Below are 24,700 nucleotides of genomic sequence, written 5' to 3'. Positions count from 1 at the left end.
AGTTCCGGAAAGATCTAATCATTGCTGGAAAATAATCTGCCAGTTCCTTTCGGAATTTTCAAAATATATTCATGTGAAAGAGTTTAATTTAATGTTTTCTATCCATGTAACACTGTGACCAAATATGTTTCAATCAAGTGCTATTAACAGGTGGTTATCGAGTTGGCATTAACCACTGGTGGGCTTCCAGTATCGAGGAAAATGTGGAAATATCTAATCGTTACTGAAAATAATCTGCCAGTTCCTTTGGGAATTTTCAAAATATATTCATGTGAAAGAGTTTAATTGAATGTTTTCTATCCATGTAACACTGTGACCAAATATGTTTCAATCAAGTGCTATTAACAGGTGGTTATCGAGTTGGCATTAACCACTGGTGGGCTTCCAGTATCGAGGAAAATGTGGAAATATCTAATCGTTACTGAAAATAATCTGCCAGTTCCTTTGGGAATTTTCAAAATATATTCATGTGAAAGAGTTTAATTGAATGTTTTCTATCCATGTAACACTGTGACCAAATATGTTTCAATCAAGTGCTATTAACAGGTGGTTATCGAGTTGGCATTAACCACTGGTGGGCTTCCAGTATCGAGGAAAATGTGGAAATATCTAATCGTTACTGAAAATAATCTGCCAGTTCCTTTGGGAATTTTCAAAATATATTCATGTGAAAGAGTTTAATTGAATGTTTTCTATCCATGTAACACTGTGACCAAATACATTTGGTTTTGTGGTTTTTCAATCAATCGCAATTAACAGAATAGCTTCAGAAGATTATTCTTCCCCATCAGTAGGATATTTCCGTATCCAATATTGTATGCGCCCGCAATCGATTATTGCTCAGTCGCCGAAAGTTCCGAGCTCAGAGAGTTCATTCCCCTCTAGTTTGCCTTCCAAATTGCCATTGTAAACCACACCTTCTCTCGATTCAATCACACACAAAAAGCATACTTAAGCGATATTCTGGTGGTGAGACACATTCATTTTTCGTGAGGACATCGACAAGACAACATCGTTGCCTAACGTGCTGGAGGAGGTGGACGGCGAAGGATCGACACATACACGCGCAGAACTCTTTCCGTTAGGATGCCATTCCGCATCGAGAAAGTTCCGGAAAGATCTAATCATTGCTGGAAAATAATCTGCCAGTTCCTTTGGGAATTTTCAAAATATATTCATGTGAAAGAGTTTAATTGAATGTTTTCTATCCATGTAACACTGTGACCAAATACATTTGGTTTTGGGGTTTTTCAATCAATCGCAATCAACAGGATAGCTTCTGAAGATTATTCTTCCCCATCAGTAGCATATTTCCGTATCCAATATTGGATGCATAAAACTTTGTGCCTCCAACGTAACGCTCTCGTTTTCGAAGTTCTCCAAATATTCATTCATTCAGAATGAATTCAGATTCAACTTCATACAAATGATCTCTAAATCAACGATAGTCCTACGTCTCCCTTGCGGTTATACCATAGATATAACCCACTTCCCGTTTTTTTATTTTTTTATTTATATTGCTTAGAACGAAAGAAGACAAAGCGGGCGCTAGAATTTGATGTGTATGTGTGTGTGTGTATAGAATGAGACGCGCATCACACAAGTGAGAAGAAATGTTTAGTATCTGAGTTCTGCGCCGGGTACATTTTGCGCTATCGTGCTTATGAATTTTGTGCGCTTCGCACCAAGAGAGAATACGAGTGGCCTTTGAGCGCGCGCTGATGAAAATTCAACTCAAGCGCAGCGCTGCGTTTGTTTTCTGAAGACTGGTTTTGTGTTTGAACACAAACATTTTTTTTTTATCTGTATTATAGTGATTTTCAACTCATTAGGCAGGTTCGTCACTTTTACTTCCATTTTTGGAAGAATGTCGGGAGTGAGAATTGAACTCGTGACCTTTAGCGTGAGAGGCATGGATGTTACCACTACGCCAGATCGCCTCCACTGAACACAAACATGTTTTTTTCGTACCTACGCTTAAAAGGTGACATGTGTGTATTCGTAGTATGTTTGGATATACGATGTTTAATCATGATGTTTCACATAATGTTCGGACATGGTGTACATGGTCTCTTGCATTTTCACCCCAAGCACCGGCAGTGCGTAGAGTAGAAGAAGCGAATTGGACACCACACCAGCACCACTCATGGAAAAAATACTTCCTTTTAATGACAATGGGTGCTTCATCTAAAATTTTGGGAAAATAAAATAAACCTCTTTATGTGTTCTGAACAAAATGAACGTGAATTGATATCAGAGCACTCCACAATAGATATCATTATTTAGTGCACGCATCAATTTTGTGTTGAATTTAAGCCACATCTGCTATTATTAACTTTTTGAATAAGTATTAAAATTGAGTAGAGCGTGGCGGAGATATTTAGTTACCCGCATCAAAAGAATAGGTGTAAACTTTCCTGAAAACATGCATCTGAAACTATTTTTTGGGTATTTATTTATTTATTTGGCCAGTATTTGTATGACGTCGCCCCGCTGTGCACTCGGTTCCCCAGACTTCAATTGACAACAAGAACGGAGAAAAAAAATCTCATAGAAAGCTTCTTTCTGTTCAGAGAATGTTTTCTTTTCACGGGAAAAAGCTATGAACTATTTAATCATACGTGCAAAATGTGTATGAACTCATAGCCTCTGGGTTCATGATTTTTTTGCAATACGAAATAAATTTCTAGTTCGTTTCTGTGAAAAAGTATTCTGCAAAGAAATGTTTTAGGAGGGTTTATTTTTTTTTGTGCATGAAAAGAAACGAAGAGCAATGAAATACTGCGACAACGGGTGGTATGTTTTGAACATGATGTGTTTGATTTATAACCATTGTATTGATTTGCTTATGATGTGAGAAACGCGTGTGATACAAACATGTTTGTGTTTGTGCATCATTAGGCGTGTTTGAAATAAACATGGAACACTAGCGAAAAGTATGTTCGTGCTTAAGGTGAAGGTGGAAGCTAGCCATTGTAGTAGTATAGGTAAACCCTCGTGTAAAAATGGGGTAATAGTGTTTGTGAGAGAAGAGCAAAGCACACGTAAATAGATCAATTCACTTATTAGACTGTGTGGCGCTCCATTGACATGAGTCTTTGAATACATTTGAAAAAAAAAAAACAAATAACAATTCAATACTAAAGTAAAATGTATGAACGATATGTTCCGATGAACAATTGCAAATATAAATATATATAGAAGGTGCATTTGCATATGATTCTGATTATACGCGAGCGTAACATGAGCAAATTTATAACACATGCGAATTGGGGCACTTTTGGTATTAACAAGTTCTTCCGCATAGTAACTCGATGTTGATAATTCCTTAATATTTTCCTTCGTTGATCGTATTGTTTTCACATATTCACGTTGGAAAGCCTTAACCCTTCTCTTCGTTGGCCGAGGAATTTAGATTGAATTTAATACTTTTCCGTTTACTGTTTTTGAAAGCATAGGCAGCCGTGGCAGTGTTCCGAGCTCTGCAATACAATTTTCTTACCCAATGTTAAAGTTGCTAAAACTTACATTATAGACCCATTAAACGTAAAAATAATAATTGTATTGATATCAACACAATTTTATTCTATTGATTTTCATGACATGGGACGCTATGACCCCGGAATAACATTTTATTGAGTGGTTTTTATAGCTGTTTCGATGATGTTGTTTGGCATCAGTGTCGAAAAAATAACGATGCTACCACCAATACAAACAAAACCATTGCAGAAGATTGAAAAACGAAAATTTAACTTTCAGAGCACTTGCTCGAGTTTTCCGACGTTCTTCACTATACGGTGCGAAAGCAGATGAAAATTTAATATCTTGTGAGTAATCGATTAGAGTTTGATTGATATTACTTGATGGGAAGTGTGCGAAAACGATCATTTTCTTCACACTGTTTCGCAAAATTATTGATTTTCGGGCGAAAGGTGAGGGAGGGAGATGAAAGAAATGAGCGCCATTGTGGCAGCCATTTGTGGCTAGCTTCCACCTTCATCTTAAACATGCAATTTGAACATCGCGCGGACATGTGTAAGTGTTTTTCGACTGGTTTTTGGGATATAACTTAACAAAGATTTCTCTTACTAAAATCGATGCGAAAATCGAAATCGATACATCAAAAGTTACACTTGAATACGAAAAATTCCCAATTGCTGTATGAAACTCATATTCCGCCCAACCCAAACGGAACACAAATTCATGTTTTGTCATTTGTCGATTTCATTTGGAATTACTCAAGTGTAACTCTCAAAGCCTACTACTATTCAATAATGAATAGCACAAGCAGTATTGAGGTTCGTTTCCAAAATTTCATAACTTTTTTCGGTACTTTCGTATTAGCGTCACCGGAGTCGAAATACAATAGATAGCATTTTTATTGTTCGCACTGGCATTCAAATATTATTTATATTATTGTTGCCTTGTTGTATACACTATTTTGTCATTCTTAGTGCTACGAAAATGCGTATTTGGGATTTGAGGTATTTAAGTATAAACGCCTCCGGAGCGCAATTTTCATTATGAATTGGTTTTTCTTAATTAAATTTATTCTGAGGTCAACGTAATGGGGACGTAGTCCCCATCAATCGAAGATAAGGAACAGAGGCGCCCCAAGCCGTCTAGGTGACGCAATCCGAGTCGGCCGCCGACCCGCCGTCGGGAGCGGCGGCCTTTCGCAAACAAACCTGTGTACCATCAATAGCAATTAATAGCAGCTTGCGGTTATGCCACTTCCTGCTATTGTCACGGATAATGCAGAAAATAAATATCAGTTGGGATAGCAACTTTTACTTATCTTTTGCAGAATCAATTGCGCTTTCTTTGATTAAGACGTATCATAAATTTAAACTGGATTTCACACAAAACTATTTAGTTTTTTTTTTCTAGATAAAATCCGCAACGATCTTCAATCTTCGCCATTACAAAAAAATATCTTACCATTGATGATTTATATACAGAGAGTTTCAGTAAATGCGGGATCAATGTTTGTAGGTGATCGCGGAAAAAAACATCTCGTTCCTTCAGGAATTGGAGGATAATTTCTAACGTTGTTTGCAATTCGGATTTATCTCCAATCGATAAGCACTTAAGCAGAATTGGTCCGACCTGAAACAAATTAATGTTAAATAGTGAATCGAAATGTAATCACACCTAAATTTTGCTTACCTTTTCAATATTCATTTTTAGCACCAAATGAGGTACCGTTTTGAATACATACATCAGAGCCCTTAAATGTGTCTCGGCATATTCTTCTGTTTTTCGCTCGAGCATTTTCATCACAGATACAAATAGTTTCTGTTTGAACAAGTTTTTAATGAACGGAATATGCAACTGGGGACATTCAGCCGATAGGATGTCAAATCCAAGTACTGCATCATTACCTAGCGATGGGTGCTCTAGGAGTTTAACTATGTCCTCAACGATCTCCGTTGCTACCGGGTGACCTTTCGCTAGCAAGCCCTTGCAAATCCATGAAAGCACACTAATCACTTTATGGTTGCCATTGCTGAGTTCTTTGCGAAGCGTTCCTAGTAAATTCGTGAAGTGCTCTCGATGGTGCACCCGATCTGGCAAACGATTAAACAGACTGCACAACAGATGTTGACTCACTTCTTTCACCCTTTCATTGTCAGTATTCATCGCCAGTTGAGCTAAATCGGCAACAAACTTTTCTACGTGGTCTTCGATGTCTATCGTTGCGTCTAGGGTTCCAAGAACTCCGGCTAGTATATACAACTCGTTTGCTTTTGACAAGTCCACTGAGCCAATATGTTTGTTCAGTATTGATTGCTGCTGCTCTGTATTCAAGTGTTTAATTATTTCTTTCATTACCTCCGACATCATAAAGATTAAATCATCACTTCCGGACAGAACTCCTCCGCGGATCTTTTCAACAAATTTATCTACAATTTCATACCTTTTCTGTAGAACTTCCGCTAAATCGGTCCCATTTGATTTTTCGATTGTCATTTTCAATGATTTCAACGCTAATACAGCCACATCTTCAGGCGGTGTCCCACTGAGAACGAGGGCCAGGAAAAATTGCAAAATCCTATCTCGGAATGTGTCAAATGGAAGCAATCGAGCCAAAGCGTTGAAGATTCGTCCCGTGGGAAGGGCTGATGATTCATATGTTTTAGACATCAGTACATCAACCACAGTCTGCTCAACTTCTTGCGGGAAATGGCTTGCAAATTGATCCAAACAATCTTCAACATTCGAATGATCGTCATTCGATGGTGCCGAGAGGATACGAACAATAGTGGTGTAAACAATAGGTCTGTTTTCATCACATACGATTTCCGGAGCACTCGTTACACTCTTCAGAGCAGTTCTTTCCAACTGACTTGAGTTGCTCATCTGGAAGAGAACTTGAATAAGTTTTCGTTGGAACGCATCAATCAGACTGCTTTCGATGCGCCACAGTGTATTTCTATTTTTACATATTATAAGTGTCTGACTAAGAACATCGATAAGACAAATGTTTTGCTGTTCCGTCGTAGTCTCCACTAAAATCTGAGGCAGAATTATGGGAAACAGCTTGTTCGACACGTATATAGCTGCATCAGTGCAGGTATCTGCACATGTTAATGCTATCCGGACGCAATTATCGAATCGTTTCGATTGAACATCGGCAACGAACCCGATGATTGTGGCAAATATTGTGGTCAGAAATCCTTCTCCAACTCTCTCGTCAGCATACATTGCGATCACTACATGCTTAGTAGCTTCAAGAGCAAGCTCGAATATATCTTTATTCGCTGTTCCGGGTAACAACTCGCTCTTCAAAGCTTTCCATATGTCGTCGAGGTGTTGATCCACATCGCTCAAACTGAAACTCCTCACACATTTGATCTGAAATAGATTCCACATAAAAAATGAATTAATTCCAAGGTTTCCACTTACCAATAATCGCAGAGAATCTTGCTTCGCCACAATCAGATCGCTTTCTATTTTATCCAACAACAATGGTATGCAGAACGGTGCAAACTCATTCGAGCCACAAAGGCATTCTTCCAGTTTCTCCGCCAACACATCTCTGGTGATAGCTTCCGGATCGTTTTGATTGGGATGAAAATCAATGGGGAAGTAGCAGGCAAAGATCTCGAACATCTCCTCGCTCGCTTGCAGCAGCGGATACTGCTGCAGAAACGTTGGCATGTAATCAAACAGAAAAATTAGATTACGGGGATCTCGTTCGCCATCGATTGCGCCAATGACTCCGTATAAGAAGTCGGCTCCCATCGCGGATAGTTCATCCTTTTTGCCGCTTGCAAATGCTTTAATTATCTGCAGATACTTGGCGCGTTCCGTTTTCATCTGGCTTTGACATGGAATATTCAGAAATAATGAGCTCAGAACTTTAGATGCACTCCCGCTGGGTATGTTTCTCATAGCTGCCAATGCCAAAACTCCATCCAATATTGCAGGAATTAAGGAATGGTGATCTTTGGTGCGATCGCAATAAAAAGCGACTATAAACTCGAGCTGCTGTTGATTCAGTTGTTCTGGAGGTAATTTGCCTAGAACTTTAGATAGGAGCATAGTGGCATTCATCCGAATGCTACGCTCATCGTGTGTAAGACCAGGTCCTAACTGTTCCACAAACACGGCAATATCCAAGCTATTGTTGATGATATCTATAAAATATGATGCTTATTAAATCGAACATAGAATAAAATCAATCGTACTCTTGCAAACTTCATCACGTTTTTGATTCAGTTTGAAATCATCCTTCAGAACCTCAATAAGGTTTGAATGAGTTGATGAAAACTTCATTTTCGTTTTCAATATTTAAAATAGAATCCACAATTCAACAATAAAGGTAAGTTAAACTTCTACTGTACAAAAAATCAAATTATGGTTCATAGCCAAACGCGTTAGCAAAATTGCAAACATGCACAATCAAAAGTAAACATGATTTGACAGTTGTACAAGGATGCCAGATCACTTCTGCGTTTACAGGTTACCCACACTGAGAGAAATAATTAGTAAATATAACGAATTTTTTGGTAAATACTACCAATCTATAGACATTTTCGACCGTACTAATAAACACATATGTCAAGCAGAACCATGATTCGGAAGCCCAATATCGGCTACATTTTCTCGCCGAAAATGCACGTATCAGAATTATATCCTTATTATACCTCCGTATTGCCTTATGGGAACAATGAAAATGGTTAATACGCGCTTTTCTCACCAATTTTCAGATATGACAATATCCACGCTTACTAATACTTATGACAGACATACAGCTGTACTTGCGTTGTACTTCGAAAATTGTATGTCTGTCACCATGTACAGCGCTAGAACCATGCAAGCAACTCGGTACAATCGCTGTACCTGTACCGACCTATTATACCGCTGTACGTGGCTACAGTTGTGCTGTGCGCAGCGCCATAGACGGTTAGTGGTGAGTAGCATGAACAAACCGAATCAAAACACTTGGTATACATTCTTTTCATTGACTTTCTCTTGAGTTAATAACTCAGATTGGAAACATATTTGTTGTGTTTGATAGTTTAGACGCTAAATAAAAACCTTTTTCATTCAAATATTGGTGAAAATACAATGCAATATATTCAAATTTATGATTGTCAGCTTGACATGCGGTACAATGTACAACCAAAGTATGTGTGTCATGCTATCGTGGTACCTGTACAACGCTGTACACGTACAACGCTAGTACAGTTGTATGTCTGTCCATGGTATAATGTTATCGAGTAAAATATACTAATCTCTGGTAGGGATGCGGGTTTGTTGACAATATGTACAAAAAATTTGTACATTCTACTAATTTTGCATTACCAAAAGTATTTAGTAGTTTTCGACCGAGGATTTTTCTAAGGGCATAAAGTCGAACAAGTGCACTCTGAAAAAAATCGAAAAAATGGTCAGAAAAGCGTACACTTTCAGGAAAAATTGTATATATGACGGTTTCTTTTAATAAATACTACCAATTATTAGGCCGATTACACATCTCCGGTTTCTGCCGGATCGGTTTGAAACCCAAATGGCAAATTTCGACCGTATCAACCTTTTCACGGCGCCGTGATGCAGCCGTCTACTGCTACTGCAATGTCCGGTGACCGGACAAGCATTATACGCGATGACAGTAGAATAGTGTCGACGTCTGGTGGCGACATCGGTTTGGAAAAGCAAATCATTCTCTATAAGACTATCGGACCTTTAGACAGTTTTGGGTTGTTCAAATTTCTAATGAAAATTTTTACTTCATGTTATTTAATCACGTAAAACCCGTAATACTGATTCTTACTTAACCATTTTTGTATAATTTTCTTGACATTTTCACTAAAACTCATAATTGTAATGTAAAGTCACTATCAAACACAGTTCTTGTTCAGGGACGGTTTCCTCACTTGTAAAAGAACGTATTACTCTATTGCATAAAGAACATATTTCATAAGAAGAAGTTAATTTTCATTCATATTTTTATTTTTAAAACATGTGTTTACTACACCTAAAAATCCATTATCACTATCATTTCCCAAAAGCGGAGCACGAAACTCCATGCCATCAACGCGAATTGACAGTTGTTTGTCATGCCTGTTAGTATTAGTACAATTCAGGCATATTTTAGCCCCATGAATTAGTATGTGTGTGCTATTGACGTTTGTTTGTTGATTTTGAAATCAATTCAGAACTTGCACGTGATATGGATGCCGAAATTTTTATTCCGCTTCTTTTGCAACGACCTGTGTTGTGGAACAAATTCGGTGATGCAAGTTTCTGCACGAAGGGAAGCAATGGTCGCAGGCGCACGAGATCATGAAGCATATTGCCGTGGACTGTGCTATCAACGGTGGGTGGTATCTTTCGACAAATTGAACGAGTTCTTAAATTAACTTCCTTTTTTGTATTGTTCACAGATTCGTTACTAGACAAGTTCGATGATGTCAAACAAATCTCAAACTGGTTCATCAAGGGGCATATTTTGAGCGACTTTATCGAGACTTTATGAGGACGTCAGTTTTTGTTAATTTGAGCACATCAAAAATAGCTCTCTCCTAATATTCTTGTTGGGTATTTCAGACAGTTTGTCCTGACTCGGAACGCGATCGACGACGAGACGGCCGAGGCTCGGCTCGAGGAACTCAAGCCCAAAATGTCCGATCTGTGATCGGTGATCGAAATGCCCGACACCGAAGCATCGGTTCTGTCAGAACAAAATCACCCAAATCTCAAATCAAAATATCTGAGTCAGACATTCTTTGCCCAAGATCCGCGTATAAATAGCTGTGCGTTGATTCGCAATGCGCTCGAGTAGCTACCGCTGCCCCAGAAGTACGTGCTCGAGGAATTGCGGCATATGCTGAGCCCGTTTCTGGACGAGGAAGCATCAATGGGATAACATTTGAAGGAATCATGATGTTATTTTTAGGAAGGAATTATGATGTTATTTTAATCGTACAGATTGTAATGGTGAAATAAAAAACACTCTAGAATGAATGGATGGGTATATATTATCTCGTAGACAAATTCCAAGATAATCACAGGAAATGAACACATTATACATATAAATAGTGCCCCTAGCTTGTTACGGAATGTTATTAATATTGGTTCTTAAAATTGTACACTTTTCTCTAACCGTGTTTCTGAGACTGTTGAACCAATATGTGGCAACAGAACGTTAAAAAAATCATGCTATTTGTGTATGTTTAGAAACAAAATAATTGAATTTGTACACCGCAACTGGACTAAATTTAGTTTTCGTAATCGTATTCTAAAGTGGGGCGAAAGTATTTACGATAGGTGCGGCAAGAATATCGTTATGATCCAGGATGCGCTAATGTCCTTTAGGGCTGCTCTCACTTTGACCATGCTCCTGATGTGCCACACAATATGAGAAAGCTCGTGGTTGCCGCACCAACTGTGGTTTTAAAATTTTCGATCTGCAATCAGCTGCCTGAACCGGAATATTTGAAGCAATGTTTACCTGTCAAATCCACATATAAATAAATGCATGTATGTGTTTGTGAGAGATGTACGGGTCAAGACGGGTCTATGGTACTAGGTGAGGAAGTTTCGTCACTAAGTTGGTTAGGGGAGCGGTATATGACAACAGTACGGAAGAAAGCAGAAGGGGAATTATTTCCTTAAACGTGAAAGAGACAGACTGATCAGGAGCGAGCTTCGGCGCTAGCGTATTGTGTTTTGTTTACAAACAAAACACAGTAGACTTCCAAGATGGCTGAAGAGTGGTTTTAGCAAGTTGGCCCACCTTAGGATATACTTCTACGCGCCTTGGTACGGGTTTTGCGCGAGGTCTCTTTCACATTGTTGTCCGGTTTTCCGTCCAAACCCAGCGGCGCTTTTTGAAACCGGTCCGGCAGAAACCGGATAATGTGTAATCGCCCTTAGTCATTTTTTGTCGGGCGAATTAAATGCGCTACAAATACAACGTCCCATGACTGTAAAGTCAACGTAAAGAAATGAAAAATATTATCCCATGGAAATTGTATGGTAGCACTCATATACACCATTAACGGTAACTTTGACGTACGCTGTATGCGTATCACACATATTACGCGATAAAAATGGTGATTGTTTGCTGGGAAATAACAACCCAGCAAACATTAAATCGTATAACTGGGCATATTCTGAGTCATCCCAGCAAACATTAAATCGTATAATTTTGCACGTGCCAAGACAAGAAATCCGAATAAATCATAATCGCATATAATATCAATCAAAGTATGTATCGTGTATCTTTGAAATCGCATAAAATGTAAAAACTCGATTTTATATACCATTATCAAATTAAGTCGCAATTCGGTTTAATAAACATCAATTTTATTATATACATTGTCGTAAAATATATTTAATCCGCATCATATGCGTATATTAAGCTGATGCAGTTTGTGTGTCGTATAAGCGTATAATTTAAATCGATGTAGTAAATCGTGTTGCATGCTGAAGAAAATCATGAAACAGTAAATCATATTAGATCCCAATGAAGAACATATTACATCATATTGAAATGTCAATTAAATGCTGTTGCACTAGAAAGTTTTAACCGCTGTTGAATTAAATTACAGATAGCCGCGCGAGATAGCTGGTGGATGATAATCCAGACGACTGGAGATCTAAACCAACGGCGGAGCAGTTTTCACCAAACATCAATCTGTGCCATTTTAAACATTCATATTCCACTCCCAACACAAGTCAATCAAACAATTATTATTTCTACAAACATAAATACTCATATATAAAAATGGCGATTCGTGAGGCTATAATAAACATTTCACGAAAATATTTTGCGCCATTTGTTTTTTTTTTTCTATGTCTGTAATAAATCGTATATGAGTATGGCAAAAGCCGTATTTGGTGCTTTGACAATTCATGAATATATATTAGATCGCAATTCAATTTCAACATAATCGCTATTATAGCCGGTCAAAGTTGCATATTCATCCAAACAAATTCGGTAAGCATTTGCCATGTATGTATATGGCCTCCACTTTTGCATGCATATGCCAGTTAGGAGATTATTAGGCTATATGATGTTATATATATACGCTTGTTATGCGATTTAATGTTTGCTGGGAAGTGTATAACGCGTAGATATTTTACTTTTCGAATGAAGTGTATGTCATACCATTTCGTTCAAATGTATATCCCAGTAACTTTATTGTAACTATGTAATATTAACGCTCAAAATCTTGTTGCTCCAGCGTAACATTCTCGTTTTCGAAAGTTGTTCGGTTGAATGCTTGCAATAGAGTTACAATATAATTCTAGTTCATAGCAAATAATAACAAACCCTTTGCGACGCGTATTGCTATCCTACAACGATACATTCAAAATAAAGGTGAAACCAGAATGCCGCTCTATGCGTCGCGTTGCGACAATTGTGTTTTGACACTTCATTTTAAATATGTGTATTTCCATTTAGTTGAACACAATAATGCGTTGCGGCACTAGCATCGTTGTACTAAACGCTAACATTTGTTCTAAACTGCTTGCGCCGAGTTCGCGATGACAGTGGCATGGTGTCGATGTATGGTGGCAACTTCAAATTAGGGCCATAATTTGGGTCCCAAACTCGTTAGTGTATTCTCCATCAAATTAGAAGACACGAAGCCGGTTTTTAAAATTTGAATGAAAATATTCACATCATGTAATTTGATTATTTGAAACACGTGTTTGTGACTTTAATTCAACCAAATGGGTAAACAATTCCAACATTGTTGCTGAATTTTTTCATTATAATATAGAGTTGGCTTTATAAACAATTTTCATATGAAACTTTTTCACCACCTGCAAACAAAAATGTTTTTCATTTAAATAGAATACTAGTTTGATATGGAAAAGCTAATTTTCATTCATAATTTTAATTTTGAAAACGTGTTCATTCCGACTGAAAATCAGCTATTCTTTCACGCTTTCCTAAACTAGTAAACGAAGCTCAATGCCGCCAACGCGGATATATCAATGTGTTGTTTTCAAAAACATTCATCTGATCCGTGGACAAAACAAGAAAAAGATTTTCATACGAATTTTATTTTGTTTTTGTTTACATGAAAAGTGGTGACGCGAATGCTAGATTGTGACCTTGTGACTGCAAATCAACAGACTGCGTCGCGCGAATGTTTTAGTACAAAACGCAAGCAATGACAGCTGATGAGAAGCAACGCACAACGCGGCATTCTGTTTCCACCTTAAATCCCCAATGCGTCATTCCGACACCAAGGCGCCTAGAAGTATATACTAAGGTGGGCCAACTTGCTAAAACCACTCTTCAGCCGTCTTGAAAGTCTGCTGTGTTTTGTTTGTAAACAAAACACAATACGCTTTTGCCCAAGCTCGCTCGTGATCAGTCTGTCTCTTTCACGCTTCATGCTAATCCCCTTCTGCTTTCTTCCGTACTGTTTTCATATTCCGCTCCCCTACCCAACTTATAGCGAATTCGTTTTTGTTCAGTTTCAACCTCAGTGCCGCACTAACTGCTGTCAAAACGTTTTTTTATTCAGTCAGTTTCGCACTCAGTGTCGCACTGGTTCGCCCCGAAAGCTGTTAGTTTCGTACTGAGATGTTTCACGGGTTGGCACTCGGGTTCACCAATACAACTATACCGAACTGTCAAGTTCCGAGTATATTTTGGAAAATCTAAAAATAAAAACTATGAAGATGAAAAACCTGCTGCTTTTGCTTTTGTATTATTGGAATCGTAATCCAATTCGGATTCTGATTTTGAAAGTATATTCGAGCAGACGGCATTAAGCTACGTGTGCTTTCATTGGGAGGCGAAAATAATGATGGATATTCAGGTGGAATAAACCTGCTTTCAAAATCAAAATTATGAATGAAAATTTACTTTAACGTATCGAATATTTATTTCATGTGATGAAATGAGAGGTTTTTTTTCGATATCACAGAAACATATTGAACGAAAACTGTGGCTAATGATGATTTTATATTATAATAGTAATTATTTGTGGAAAAACCAGGAAATGCATCGACAAATGGTTAAGTAAGTGTCAGAACTACATGTTTTAAGTAATAAAACAATATGAAGTGAAAACATTCATTCAAACTTTTATATTTTTACACTGCACTTGGCCCTGCTGATCTGATAGAGAATAATTTACCACCCAAGCATTAATATCGCCATTAGACGTCGACACTGTACATTTATCGTCGCGAATATAAACAAATCAGACTATATAACGCACACCAACAAAACACAGCATTCGTGAAACTGAAAACGTTTTTTTTATTACAGAGTCAGTTTGGCACTGACTCAGTTTTAAAAACGAATTCGCTATTAGTGACGAAACGGCCTCACCTCAGGTATACTTCTAGGTGCCTTGTCTGACACCAACTTAACTTCAGTGTTGTTTTCACAAATACAATCGTCGATTTCGCGTTTGCCTTCCTTTTGATATATGCTTCTTGCGCTTGAAGATTTATGTCTGAATCACTGTTGTTATCATTTGAGAATTGTTTTGTTTCAAATCCGAGTTCTGCAAAGAAGTAAAATTATATAAATTTTGTAATACATCAACTATATTTCCAGTAGTGTGTGTTGTTATGTTGAATTATTGCTAACATTCCAAAATGGCTTGGACAAAATATCAATTCCTTCTGGCATTAACCCTCGTAATATGTGGATCATTGAATACACTCAGTACAAAGTAAGTATTACTTGATAAAAAAAAGAAGTGCAAACGATAAAATAATTTGTTGAAATTACAAATCCGTAGATGGGCAGATAATCTAGAATCCGAGGGTTCCGATGGACAAACACGCAGTTTTGATCATCCTTTCGTTCAGGCTTGTGCAATGTTCCTAGGAGAATTCCTTTGTTTGTTAGCCTTCAAAGGCGTATATTATCACCTCAAAAGCAAGAATGTGAGTAATTGATATATTTTCAGTCTTCTTTTCATACAAATGTTGTAATGAGCAGGACGGTGCTGAAGATCGGAATGACCTTGTGAAAGGAAACAGAACATTTAGCCCGTTCATCCTATTCGTTCCAGCGATGTGTGATATGACTGCGACGTCTATTATGTATGTAGGACTCAATCTTACATACCCTTCTAGTTTCCAAATGTTGCGTGGTAAGTATTGTTATTTCATGTTCCTTTCACTTTAGCCAATTTGTAAAAAAAAACAATAATAATGTGAAAAGGTGGGGAACATTCAATATCTTTGTTAACCCCACCCGAATATATTTAATTTTTTTTCAGGATCGGTCATCATTTTTGTTGGTATACTCAGTGTAGCATTCCTGAATCGCAGATTAGTTACCAGAGAGTGGATCGGCATCCTGTTTATCATATGTGGCCTCGCCGTGGTAGGCTTGTCTGATATATTATCAAACGATAGTGTATCGTATAGCAGAAACAATATAATTACCGGAGATTTGTTGATTATTCTGGCTCAGATTATTTCCGCGGTTCAAATGGTTTACGAAGAACGGTATGTTGCAGGGCTAGACATTCCTGCTCTTCAAGCTGTTGGTTGGGAAGGTGAGTTTTTATTCCTAAATAGTCAAGATTGATATGTAACGCTGCAAATTTCCAGGCTTTTTCGGATTCAGTGTTCTTGGACTCCTCCTGTTACCTATGTATCACATCAATGTGATTCCACCATTCAACAATAATGCTCATGGCGTTCTCGAAGATTTTCCCGACGCAATGGCTCAAATTAGCAACAACGCTCTACTTCAGCTGGCCATTATTGGAACCATTGTGTCGATTGCGTTTTTCAACTTTGCAGGGATTAGCGTTACCAAAGAAATCTCCGCAACCACTCGTATGGTGCTCGACTCTGTCCGAACGGTGGTTATTTGGGGTGTTTCGTTAGCATTAAGCTGGCAAAAGTTTCACTATCTACAAATTTTCGGCTTTACTGCACTGTTGTTTGGCATTTGTGTGTACAATAATGTTTTTGTGTCGCAAATCTATGATCGTCTCCATCAGGCATTTCTTCAAAGGACTAGGAACACAGATGGTCAAAATGAGGCGATCGTCAACAGGCGCGCGGATGAGCCCGATTGTTGAGTTGACAATAACAGCTAAAAGAATACTATTCCAAAAGATTATGTTACTGGGATCGTAGAATATATTGAGTTATTAGAACTGAACTGAAAAAATCTCTAGAAGGGCGGTGCTCCAAAAATCACTTATTTTGAAACATGTGAATTAATAATATAATCTTACACAAAATGCATTGTTCTTCATTATTACAATAGAGAAAAATCGAAACGAAATAAACAAGCATGAGCTAAATGTTTATTCAATTACACACAACGAAAGATCAAGCTCAATCGATTACCATCTTATTTCTTTTGCATATTTTCATTACAAACACATTTGCTTGAGAGTTCTGCATATGAAAATATTCTAACTATTTGTTCAGAAAATGGTTCTTCATGTTATTGCCGTCGAAATTTACGAATCTACGTTAGATTTACGTCCAGATGATGCAGCGAGTGAAATGATGAATTTGGTTTGAAATTCGTTTGGATTTTTCTTCAAATTTATTGGGTTCAAAACCGCTGAAAAGGTTAGAAAATGATCATGTTGCATTGTCATTCATAACATATGAAGAATAGCTTCATATAAGAGTTGTAATTTACATTTTTTGACGTAGGCTTTCGGAAGTATATTAGGGGTACAAATTGATAAACGAAAATCGATCGCATCGTGAAAAATGTCCAATTTCAAATGCTTTTCGCTTAGTCATTTCATGATGGATATATAGGGCCCTATTGCAGAAAACGAGACGAGCAATTCGTCTCGTCTCGTCTCGGCTTCAGTCACTGTCGAGACGAGCAAAATATCCCATTCCAGTACACGAGTTTCATTGAAATGTTTTATTTGGTAGACTGGAGAGACTTCAATCAGTTTTTCTCGGTATGATCAGTAATGTCACATGAGAAGACATGTTTTTGTTTTGAGAAAAACAAACAGTTTTAAAATTGACCAATCGATACTCTTTTCTCAGTGCCAAAATATTAAAAAAAACATAACAAAAAGGAATAAGTTTCATATATCTTTTGGTTTTATTGATATTTTTCCTCGAGCCATATGTTTTATCACTCAGACGTTTTGTTATTTATATTATTATATGGATTTATTGGGGGCAAGGTTTGTTCACCCAATCAACGATTTATCAAGAAAATTTTTAAATCTATATATACGTATTTCCAATAAAGTAGTTGTTTTGAATTACTCATTTTCGTTCAATATGTGAAGACCCTTTTCGTGCCGTGTTCATATATTCTAAACAGTCATCTAGCATCCCTGGATATGATTTCAATGTTTACATTTGGTTGTGCTGTTTGGGGGAGGTCCATTTGAAAATCTGTAAAATCTTGCAATTACTGAATTGAATTTGATGGTTGCAGTTGAAAACATACATTGCTTATGCAATACTAGTTTAGCCGTGAAACAATTTTTGAAGATAAAGGCGGAGCAGAAGAATACAAATGCTTTCAATCAACAAGGTGAACAAACACATCAAACAATCTAGACGATTCGACTGATTCATCGACGAGCGCGGCCAAACGGTCGTCGAGCCAGACGAGCTACTCGTCTGTTTTTAGTCGAGCTCGGCTTCTGGAATATGAAAACAAACGAGACGAACGCTCGTCTGCTCGTCTCGTTTTCTGGAATAGGGCCCATAGACAAAACATTAAAACTGCTGCTCAAGCAAAAAAAGAAAGTGACAAAACTTTGAGAAAAAGGGCCTAATCACGAACGTCACTTCACGGTGAAAACGAAACGAATTGTATGCAATTTGTATGCATTTCATTCCGTTTTCACCGTGAAGTGACGTTCGTAATCGGGCCCAGAATATTCCAATCCAGTGCTTCTGTTCACGACCGACATACTGGGGTGTAAGTTCAAAGCTTCAAGAACGAGAGCGTTACATTAGAGAAACAGGATTTCGAGCATTGTTGGTTGATAGAAATGGTATGATAACCGCTTAATTCGAAAGATAGAATGTCTACGCGTTTTATGTGTTAGTTATTGATCCAAAAACTAGTTTCAATAGCTCAAAAATGGCTTTGAAAGCAAGGTATTGAAATCACAAAAATCTGTATAAATAGGTGCCAGTTTGCAAATCCACTCAATTATAATTGTACAGCGGTTGGATCATGTTATCGCTGCTCAAGATTGATATGGTGAAGCTTATTATATCACACTCAAAGGGGAGAAAGACTCTTGACCTTTTTAGTTTTGTGGACGAGACTGATCGGTTCACCTTCACTATCTGTTCAGGCGGTTTGAGGAAAACCCGCCGACAACAATGGTTTTGGTCAATCACACATTTACTAGAAATAAACTATCAATTTGTAGGTTAAAAGTACACGTTAGGACGTGTTCGCTTTGACTAGTGATCTCCGATAATCGTTCGATTAATCGATTAATCGAATACTTCCTACAGAAATCGATTATTAATCGAACGAATACTGCACAACCACCCACATTCCGTTTTGCCTGCCAAGATCGGGTCGATGAAATGTCAACAATCGACCTCGAATGCTGCCACCCACATTCCGTTTTGCCTGCCAAGATCGGGTCGATGAAATGTCAACAATCGACCTCAAATGCTGCCACCTTGCAATCGAGTTATCGACCTTTCATATGCATTCATCGAACAACTTGACGCCACTTTTTCGCCAACATGTACAAGGCGTCGACCTGCTTGCAGCGCTGCTTCCAGCACTGCTTGCTGCTTGTTTGTATTGGTTTCCCACATTCCGTTTTGCCTGCCAAGATCGGGTCGATGAAATGTCAACAATCGACCTCAAATGCTGCCACCTTGCAATCGAGTTATCGACCTTTCATATGCATTCATCGAACAACTTGACGCCACTTTTTCGCCAACATGTGCAAGGCGTCGACCTGCTTGCAGCGCTGCTTCCAGCACTGCTTGCCGCTTGTTTGGATTGGTTTGTTATTGAAAATGAAAAGGAAATACATTGATCGTTTTTAATCATTTTATTGAAGAAAAATAATAAAAAACCATGTATAATAAAAATAAGGTATATAATGGAATCGGTGCATCCGGGTTGTCTGGATTGACGATTCAAATCCGACTGAGTACATTGATGAATACCTCCTTGCCCTTGATGACACAGATATGTGGCTGAGGAGGATTCTTCAATGTGCGTGAAGCACGGGATCTCCGATGGGGAAAATTGCTCGAAATACTATCGATGGCCAGGTCCTGCTGCTGTTGCTGTTGATGCTGTTCCCCGGAATAACACCCTGGACTTAAAGGATACTGCTGCGGGAAAGCTGATGCTGTTGGCTGGTGTGACAGAAGAGGAAATAAGCAATGTGGTGATGAGGGAAATCATCTTTCTCACTCGCCGATTGATTGAGTCGGATGTATTCATAGCTGAAACAAAATAAAATGATTAGTAAGTGAAAAGCAGAAATGAATTCCCTACTCACCAGTTGTATGATCCGGATAAAAATGCGAAAATTAAAATTTCATGCGATTACGTTCGCTTACCTCGCCTATTTTCATTCTACTATACTACGGAATCAGTGCATTCGGGTTCCTCCGGGGTGGTAATTCAGCTGAGCAAGTTGATAAATACCTCCTTGTCGTTGAGTTTTCGTGTCTGAAGAGGATTTTTGAATGTGCGCGAAGCACGGAACCTCTAATGGGGAAAGTTCTTCGCAATACCATACCATGGTCAAATTCTGCTGCTGCTGCTGTTGATGCTGTCCCCCGGCGTTGCCAACAGGGGTTGGAGGTTACTGCTGCAGGAAAATTGATGTTGTTGGCTGCTGTGATAGAAGTGGAAATCCGCACTGTGGTGATGGGAGAAATCATCTTTCTCACTTAACGATTGATGGAAGCAAACGAGTCGAATGTATTCATAGCTGATAAGACAAGATAAAATAATTAATAATTAAAAAGCCGAAATATATTTCATACTCACCAGTTGTATGATCCATTTGTTTTTGTTTGAGATGACAGTTTAGCGGAGTGGAAAAAAGAACCACCAGTGATGCCATTTGGTTTGTTTTATTATTCAGTATTTTCGACTAACGAACTATCCGCGTTGACGATATTGGGAAATAGGCATGACAGTATGAATTTGCAGAAGGAATGAATACACTTTTAAAATGAAAATTATGAATGAACATGATTTTTACTTAATCAAATTAGTACTCTATGTAAGTGAAAATCACCATTGCCTGCAAGTGGTAAAAAACGTCATAAAAAATATGTTTTGAGATAATTTTATATTATAATGACAAGTTTTTTTGAGAATATCTGAACGTCTATAGAAAATAATTCAAATTAGGGTCATGACAACGTACTTTAAGTAGAAAAAATTATGCCAAGAAAAAAATTTCATGCAAATTTTAGCAAATATAAACTGATTCGGGCTGACTAATATGATAGAGAATAGTTTGCCTCATACAAACTAATGCCGTATCCAGATGTCGATACCTCATCGTCGTCATCGTGAATAGGTAACAGCGTTACGGTCGTTGTTAGGTCGATGTTTTTTTCGTCGATTGGATTGTGGGTTGTTATTGAAAATGAAAAGGAAATACATTGATCGATTTTAATCATTTTATTGAAAAAAAATAATAAAAATCTATGTATAATAAAAATAAGGTATATAATGGAATCGGTGCATCCGGGTTGTCTGGATTGACGATTCAAATCCGACTGAGTACATTGATGAATACCTCCTTGCCCTAGATGACACAGATATGTGGCTGAGGAGGATTCTTCAATGTGTGTGAAGCACGGGATCTCCGATGGGGAAAATTGCTCGAAATACTATCGATGGCCAGGTCCTGCTGCTGTTGCTGTTGATGCTGTTCCCCGGAATAGCACCCAAGATACTGCTGCGGGAAAGCTGATGCTGTTGGCTGGTGTGACAGAAGTGGAAATAAGCAATGTGGTGATGAGGGAAATTATCTTTCTCATTCGCCGATTGATTGAGTCGGATGTATTCATAGCTGAAACAAAATAAAATGATTAGTAAGTGAAAAGCAGAAATGAATTCCCTACTCACCAGTTGTATGATCCGGATAAAAATGCGAACATTAAAATATCATGCGATTACGTTCGCTTACCTCGCCTATTTTCATTCTACTATACAACGGAATCAGTGCATTCGGGTTCCTCCGGGTGGTAATTAAGCTGAGAAGTTGATAAATACCTCCTTGTCGTTGAGTTTTCGTGTCTGAAGAGGATTTTTGAATGTGCGCGAAGCACGGAACCTCTAATGGGGAAAGTTCTTCGCAATACCATACCATGGTCAAATTCTGCTGCTGCTGCTGTTAATGCTGTCCCCCGGCATTGCCAACAGGGGTTGGAGGTTACTGCTGCAGGAAAACGGATGTTGTTGGCTGCTGTGATAGAAGTGGAAATCCGCACTGTGGTGATGGGAGAAATCATCTTTCTCACTTACCGATTGATGGAAGCAAACGAGTCGAATGTATTCATAGCTGATAAGACAAGATAAAATAATTAATAATTAAAAAGCCGAAATATATTTCATACTCACCAGTTGTATGATCCATTTGTTTTTGTTTGAGATGACAGTTTAGCGGAGTGGAAAAAAGAACCACCAGTGATGCCATTTGGTTTGTTTAATTATTCAGTATTTTCGCCTAACGAACTACCCGCGTTGGCGATATTGGGGAATAGGCATGACAGTATGGATTTGCAGAGGGAATGAATACACTTTTAAAATGAAAATTATGAATGAACATGATTTTTCCTTAATCAAATTAGTACTCTATGTAAGTGAAAATCACCATTGCCTGCAAGTGGTGAAAAAACGTCATAAAAAATATGTTTTGAGATAATTTTATATTATAATGACAAGTTTTTTTTGAGAATATCTGAACGTCTATAGAAAATAATTCAAATTAGGGTCATGACAACGTACTTTAAGTAGAAAAAAATATGCAAAGAAAAAAATTTCATACAAATTTTAGCAAATATAAACTGATTCGGGCCGACTAATATGATCGAGAATAGTTTGCCTCATACGAACTAATGCATCCAGGATACATCCAGATGTCGATACCTAATCGTCGTCATCGTAAATAGGTAATAGCGTTACGGTCGTTGTTAGGTCGATGTTTTTTTCGTCGATTGGATTGTGGGTTCCTACAGAAATCGATTATTAATCGAATGAATACTGCACAACCACCCACAATCTAATCGACGTAAATAACATCGACCTAACATGGAACAACATTCCCGTCTTGCCTCCCCTTGTCTATCGTTCGTTGATCGAAAATACGGAATGATTAGCGAATCGAATCAGCATCACTGGTAGTTGCTTTTTCTTCAACGGTAAACTGTCATCTTATACAAAACAAATGGAACATACACCTGGTGAGTATGAAAACTATTTATGTTTTCAGTTTATAATTTATTTATTTATATTTCAGATAGTCTTTGGCAAATTTATCTATCTATTACATATCGTTGCAAGCAGAAGAGAATCCGCTGCAAGTCAATTCCAGCCTGCGAACACTATTCGAAAAATTGATTCCCCTTCAGCGTCAGCGCCTGAAGAAAATACGAAAGGTGAATTTTGGATTGATATTTTCCGGAGAAGGAGTATGTATATCACATTTTCATAATGCTCAAAAACATCCCCATCGAATTAATTCCAGGCTTGCAAGAAGTTGATTGGAGACCACAGTTTCAGACTCAACATATTTCTCGGCCGTCCGACCGGCTGAAATTCCTGATTATTATAATTATATCAAATACCCGATGGATTTAAAAACGATGGGGGAAGGACTGAAAAATAGGCGAGCTTGACGATAAAAAATTGTCTATATTTTTCCTTTCATTGCCGCTTGATACTCATTCTAGATATTACGTAGCATGAAGATTGTTCGTGGCAGATATTGCGCGTATTTTCTGAACTGTCGATCAGAATCTGAATATTATCGGTAGGCCAATAAATATCACATGTTCCTCTTAGATGTATCATATTACAATTATTTAGGTGCGGGAACACGCGTTACTATCACACCAAGATGATAGAGATCTGCCTTTGGGATAAATGATGTTGGCTACTCCCATCCGTGGCTCCGATGGCTACACCTACCGATTCATGTGCAAGCTGATGCAAAAGACCTGCGAACTTCGTGTTGTTTTGATATTGCCGAGGAACTGCTAAGACATCTAATTGTGAAAAGATTCTTACATACTATGTTTGTGGATCGAACAACAAACTCTACCGGAATGAGTGCCACATGAGGAAAGAGAATTGTGGTTAGCGCATGTTCGTAGTGCCGATGCAGTATTGTCCGGCCACATTCTTCTTCGAGGTATGTTCAAGAATGGTTGAGTGTGCATGTATTTTTATTTCCGTTTTCGATAATAATAAAATTACAAAAATTATTCATAAATGTATTTTCCTTTTAATGCTTCATTTCTTCTCAATAACAAACCAAGGCAAACAAGAAGCAGGCAGTGCTGGAAGCAGCGCTGTAAGTAGGTCGACGCCTTGCACATGTTGGCAAAAAAGTGGCGTCAAGTTGTTCGATGAATGCATATAAAAGGTCGATAAATCGATTGCAAGGTGGCAGCATTTGAGGTCGATTGTTGACATTTTATCGACCCAATCTTGGCAGGCAAAACGGAATGTGGGCAATAATCGAAACGAACGAATAATTTACGTCGATTAATCGATCCAAACCCAGAGAGAGAAAAAAACCTACGGCCGCTGTAGTTTTATCCTGAAAATCAATAATTATCTTTGATGCTCCCCTAAGTTCGTAAACGATGCTCAATGGCGTCAACTCGAATTAAGCTTCGTTTACGACTTTAGGGAAGCGTAAAAGATAATAATTGATTTTCAGGCGGAATGAACACTTTTTTGATTCCATATGGCTTTCTAGCAAATGAGAAATATTAGTCTAACTATTTATTTCTCTCAGTGTGACGATTAATCGATTAATCGGTTATTTGTGGTGATTAAAGTGCGCTACACATACAGCGTCACCGTCACCGTCTCGTCAACTATTCTCTTGGACTTATTTTGCCGACGTCAAAGTTGCCGGTCATTCGCTATCCAACTCTTGACGAGTAAAGTTCAGTGTCGTTATTGTGCGTTGCCACTTTTACTATTGTGCGATTGGTATAGTGTACGAGTGAAGGTCATTGCTGTCCGCTTTCGAATTGACCTTTTGTGAAGTGGAACAAA

At 38.0% G+C, this 24,700-nt stretch overlaps 2 protein-coding genes and 4 long non-coding RNA genes across 7 annotated transcripts in view; 3 read left to right on the top strand and 3 right to left on the bottom strand.

The window, feature by feature from the left end:
* LOC129776726 (MMS19 nucleotide excision repair protein) overlaps positions 1-7,910 on the bottom strand; it is a 56,666-nt gene extending 48,756 nt beyond the window's left edge. For both annotated transcript variants that reach the window (XM_055782543.1, XM_055782544.1), the window contains exons 1-4: positions 7,695-7,910; positions 6,910-7,643; positions 5,170-6,858; positions 4,942-5,109 (exon numbers count right to left, since the gene is read on the bottom strand). In XM_055782543.1, coding sequence (XP_055638518.1) covers positions 4,942-5,109; positions 5,170-6,858; positions 6,910-7,643; positions 7,695-7,782 — 2,679 coding nt within the window. In that variant the 5' untranslated portion in view covers positions 7,783-7,910. The remainder of the gene's footprint in view (positions 1-4,941; positions 5,110-5,169; positions 6,859-6,909; positions 7,644-7,694) is intronic.
* A 1,758-nt stretch (positions 7,911-9,668) lies between these two features.
* On the top strand, positions 9,669-10,408 carry LOC129776729 (uncharacterized). Its single transcript, XR_008743155.1, has 3 exons — positions 9,669-9,829; positions 9,897-9,992; positions 10,060-10,408. It is a non-coding gene; the product is annotated as an uncharacterized LOC129776729 (long non-coding RNA).
* A 4,499-nt stretch (positions 10,409-14,907) lies between these two features.
* On the top strand, positions 14,908-16,700 carry LOC129776563 (solute carrier family 35 member F6). The gene is made up of 5 exons (XM_055782279.1): positions 14,908-15,164; positions 15,234-15,381; positions 15,437-15,590; positions 15,720-16,001; positions 16,057-16,700. Exons 1-5 carry the CDS (start codon positions 15,088-15,090, stop codon positions 16,533-16,535), a joined length of 1,140 nt encoding a protein of 379 aa, XP_055638254.1. The 5' UTR covers positions 14,908-15,087; the 3' UTR covers positions 16,536-16,700.
* Positions 16,701-19,469: 2,769 nt separating this feature from the next.
* LOC129778151 (uncharacterized) lies at positions 19,470-20,562 on the bottom strand. Its single transcript, XR_008743382.1, has 3 exons — positions 20,441-20,562; positions 19,944-20,381; positions 19,470-19,887 (listed from the first exon to the last, which is right to left on the bottom strand). It is a non-coding gene; the product is annotated as an uncharacterized LOC129778151 (long non-coding RNA).
* Positions 20,563-21,070: 508 nt separating this feature from the next.
* LOC129778198 (uncharacterized) lies at positions 21,071-22,150 on the bottom strand. Its single transcript, XR_008743397.1, has 3 exons — positions 22,031-22,150; positions 21,536-21,971; positions 21,071-21,479 (listed from the first exon to the last, which is right to left on the bottom strand). It is a non-coding gene; the product is annotated as an uncharacterized LOC129778198 (long non-coding RNA).
* A 618-nt stretch (positions 22,151-22,768) lies between these two features.
* Positions 22,769-23,817, top strand: LOC129779921 (uncharacterized). The gene is made up of 4 exons (XR_008743802.1): positions 22,769-22,872; positions 22,929-23,100; positions 23,157-23,441; positions 23,498-23,817. It is a non-coding gene; the product is annotated as an uncharacterized LOC129779921 (long non-coding RNA).
* Positions 23,818-24,700: the final 883 nt, after the last annotated feature.

The sequence above is a fragment of the Toxorhynchites rutilus genome, chromosome 3 (genome assembly GCF_029784135.1).
Source record: "Toxorhynchites rutilus septentrionalis strain SRP chromosome 3, ASM2978413v1, whole genome shotgun sequence".
Taxonomy (NCBI): Eukaryota; Metazoa; Arthropoda; class Insecta; order Diptera; family Culicidae; genus Toxorhynchites; species Toxorhynchites rutilus.
The sequence above is the reverse complement of the archived record's forward strand: the minus strand, read 5'-3'. Positions and strand labels throughout refer to the sequence as shown.

What these genes read in the sequence shown, in the direction of transcription:
- LOC129776563 (XM_055782279.1), top strand. Translation starts at nt 15,088, where the DNA reads ATGGCTTGGACAAAATATCAATTCCTTCTGGCATTAACCCTCGTAATA. An exon ending in TAGTTTCCAAATGTTGCGTG is followed by an intron (nt 15,591 to 15,719) that starts GTAAGTATTGTT and finishes ATTTTTTTTCAG; the next exon opens with GATCGGTCATCATTTTTGTT. An exon ending in TCAAGCTGTTGGTTGGGAAG is followed by an intron (nt 16,002 to 16,056) that starts GTGAGTTTTTAT and finishes GCAAATTTCCAG; the next exon opens with GCTTTTTCGGATTCAGTGTT.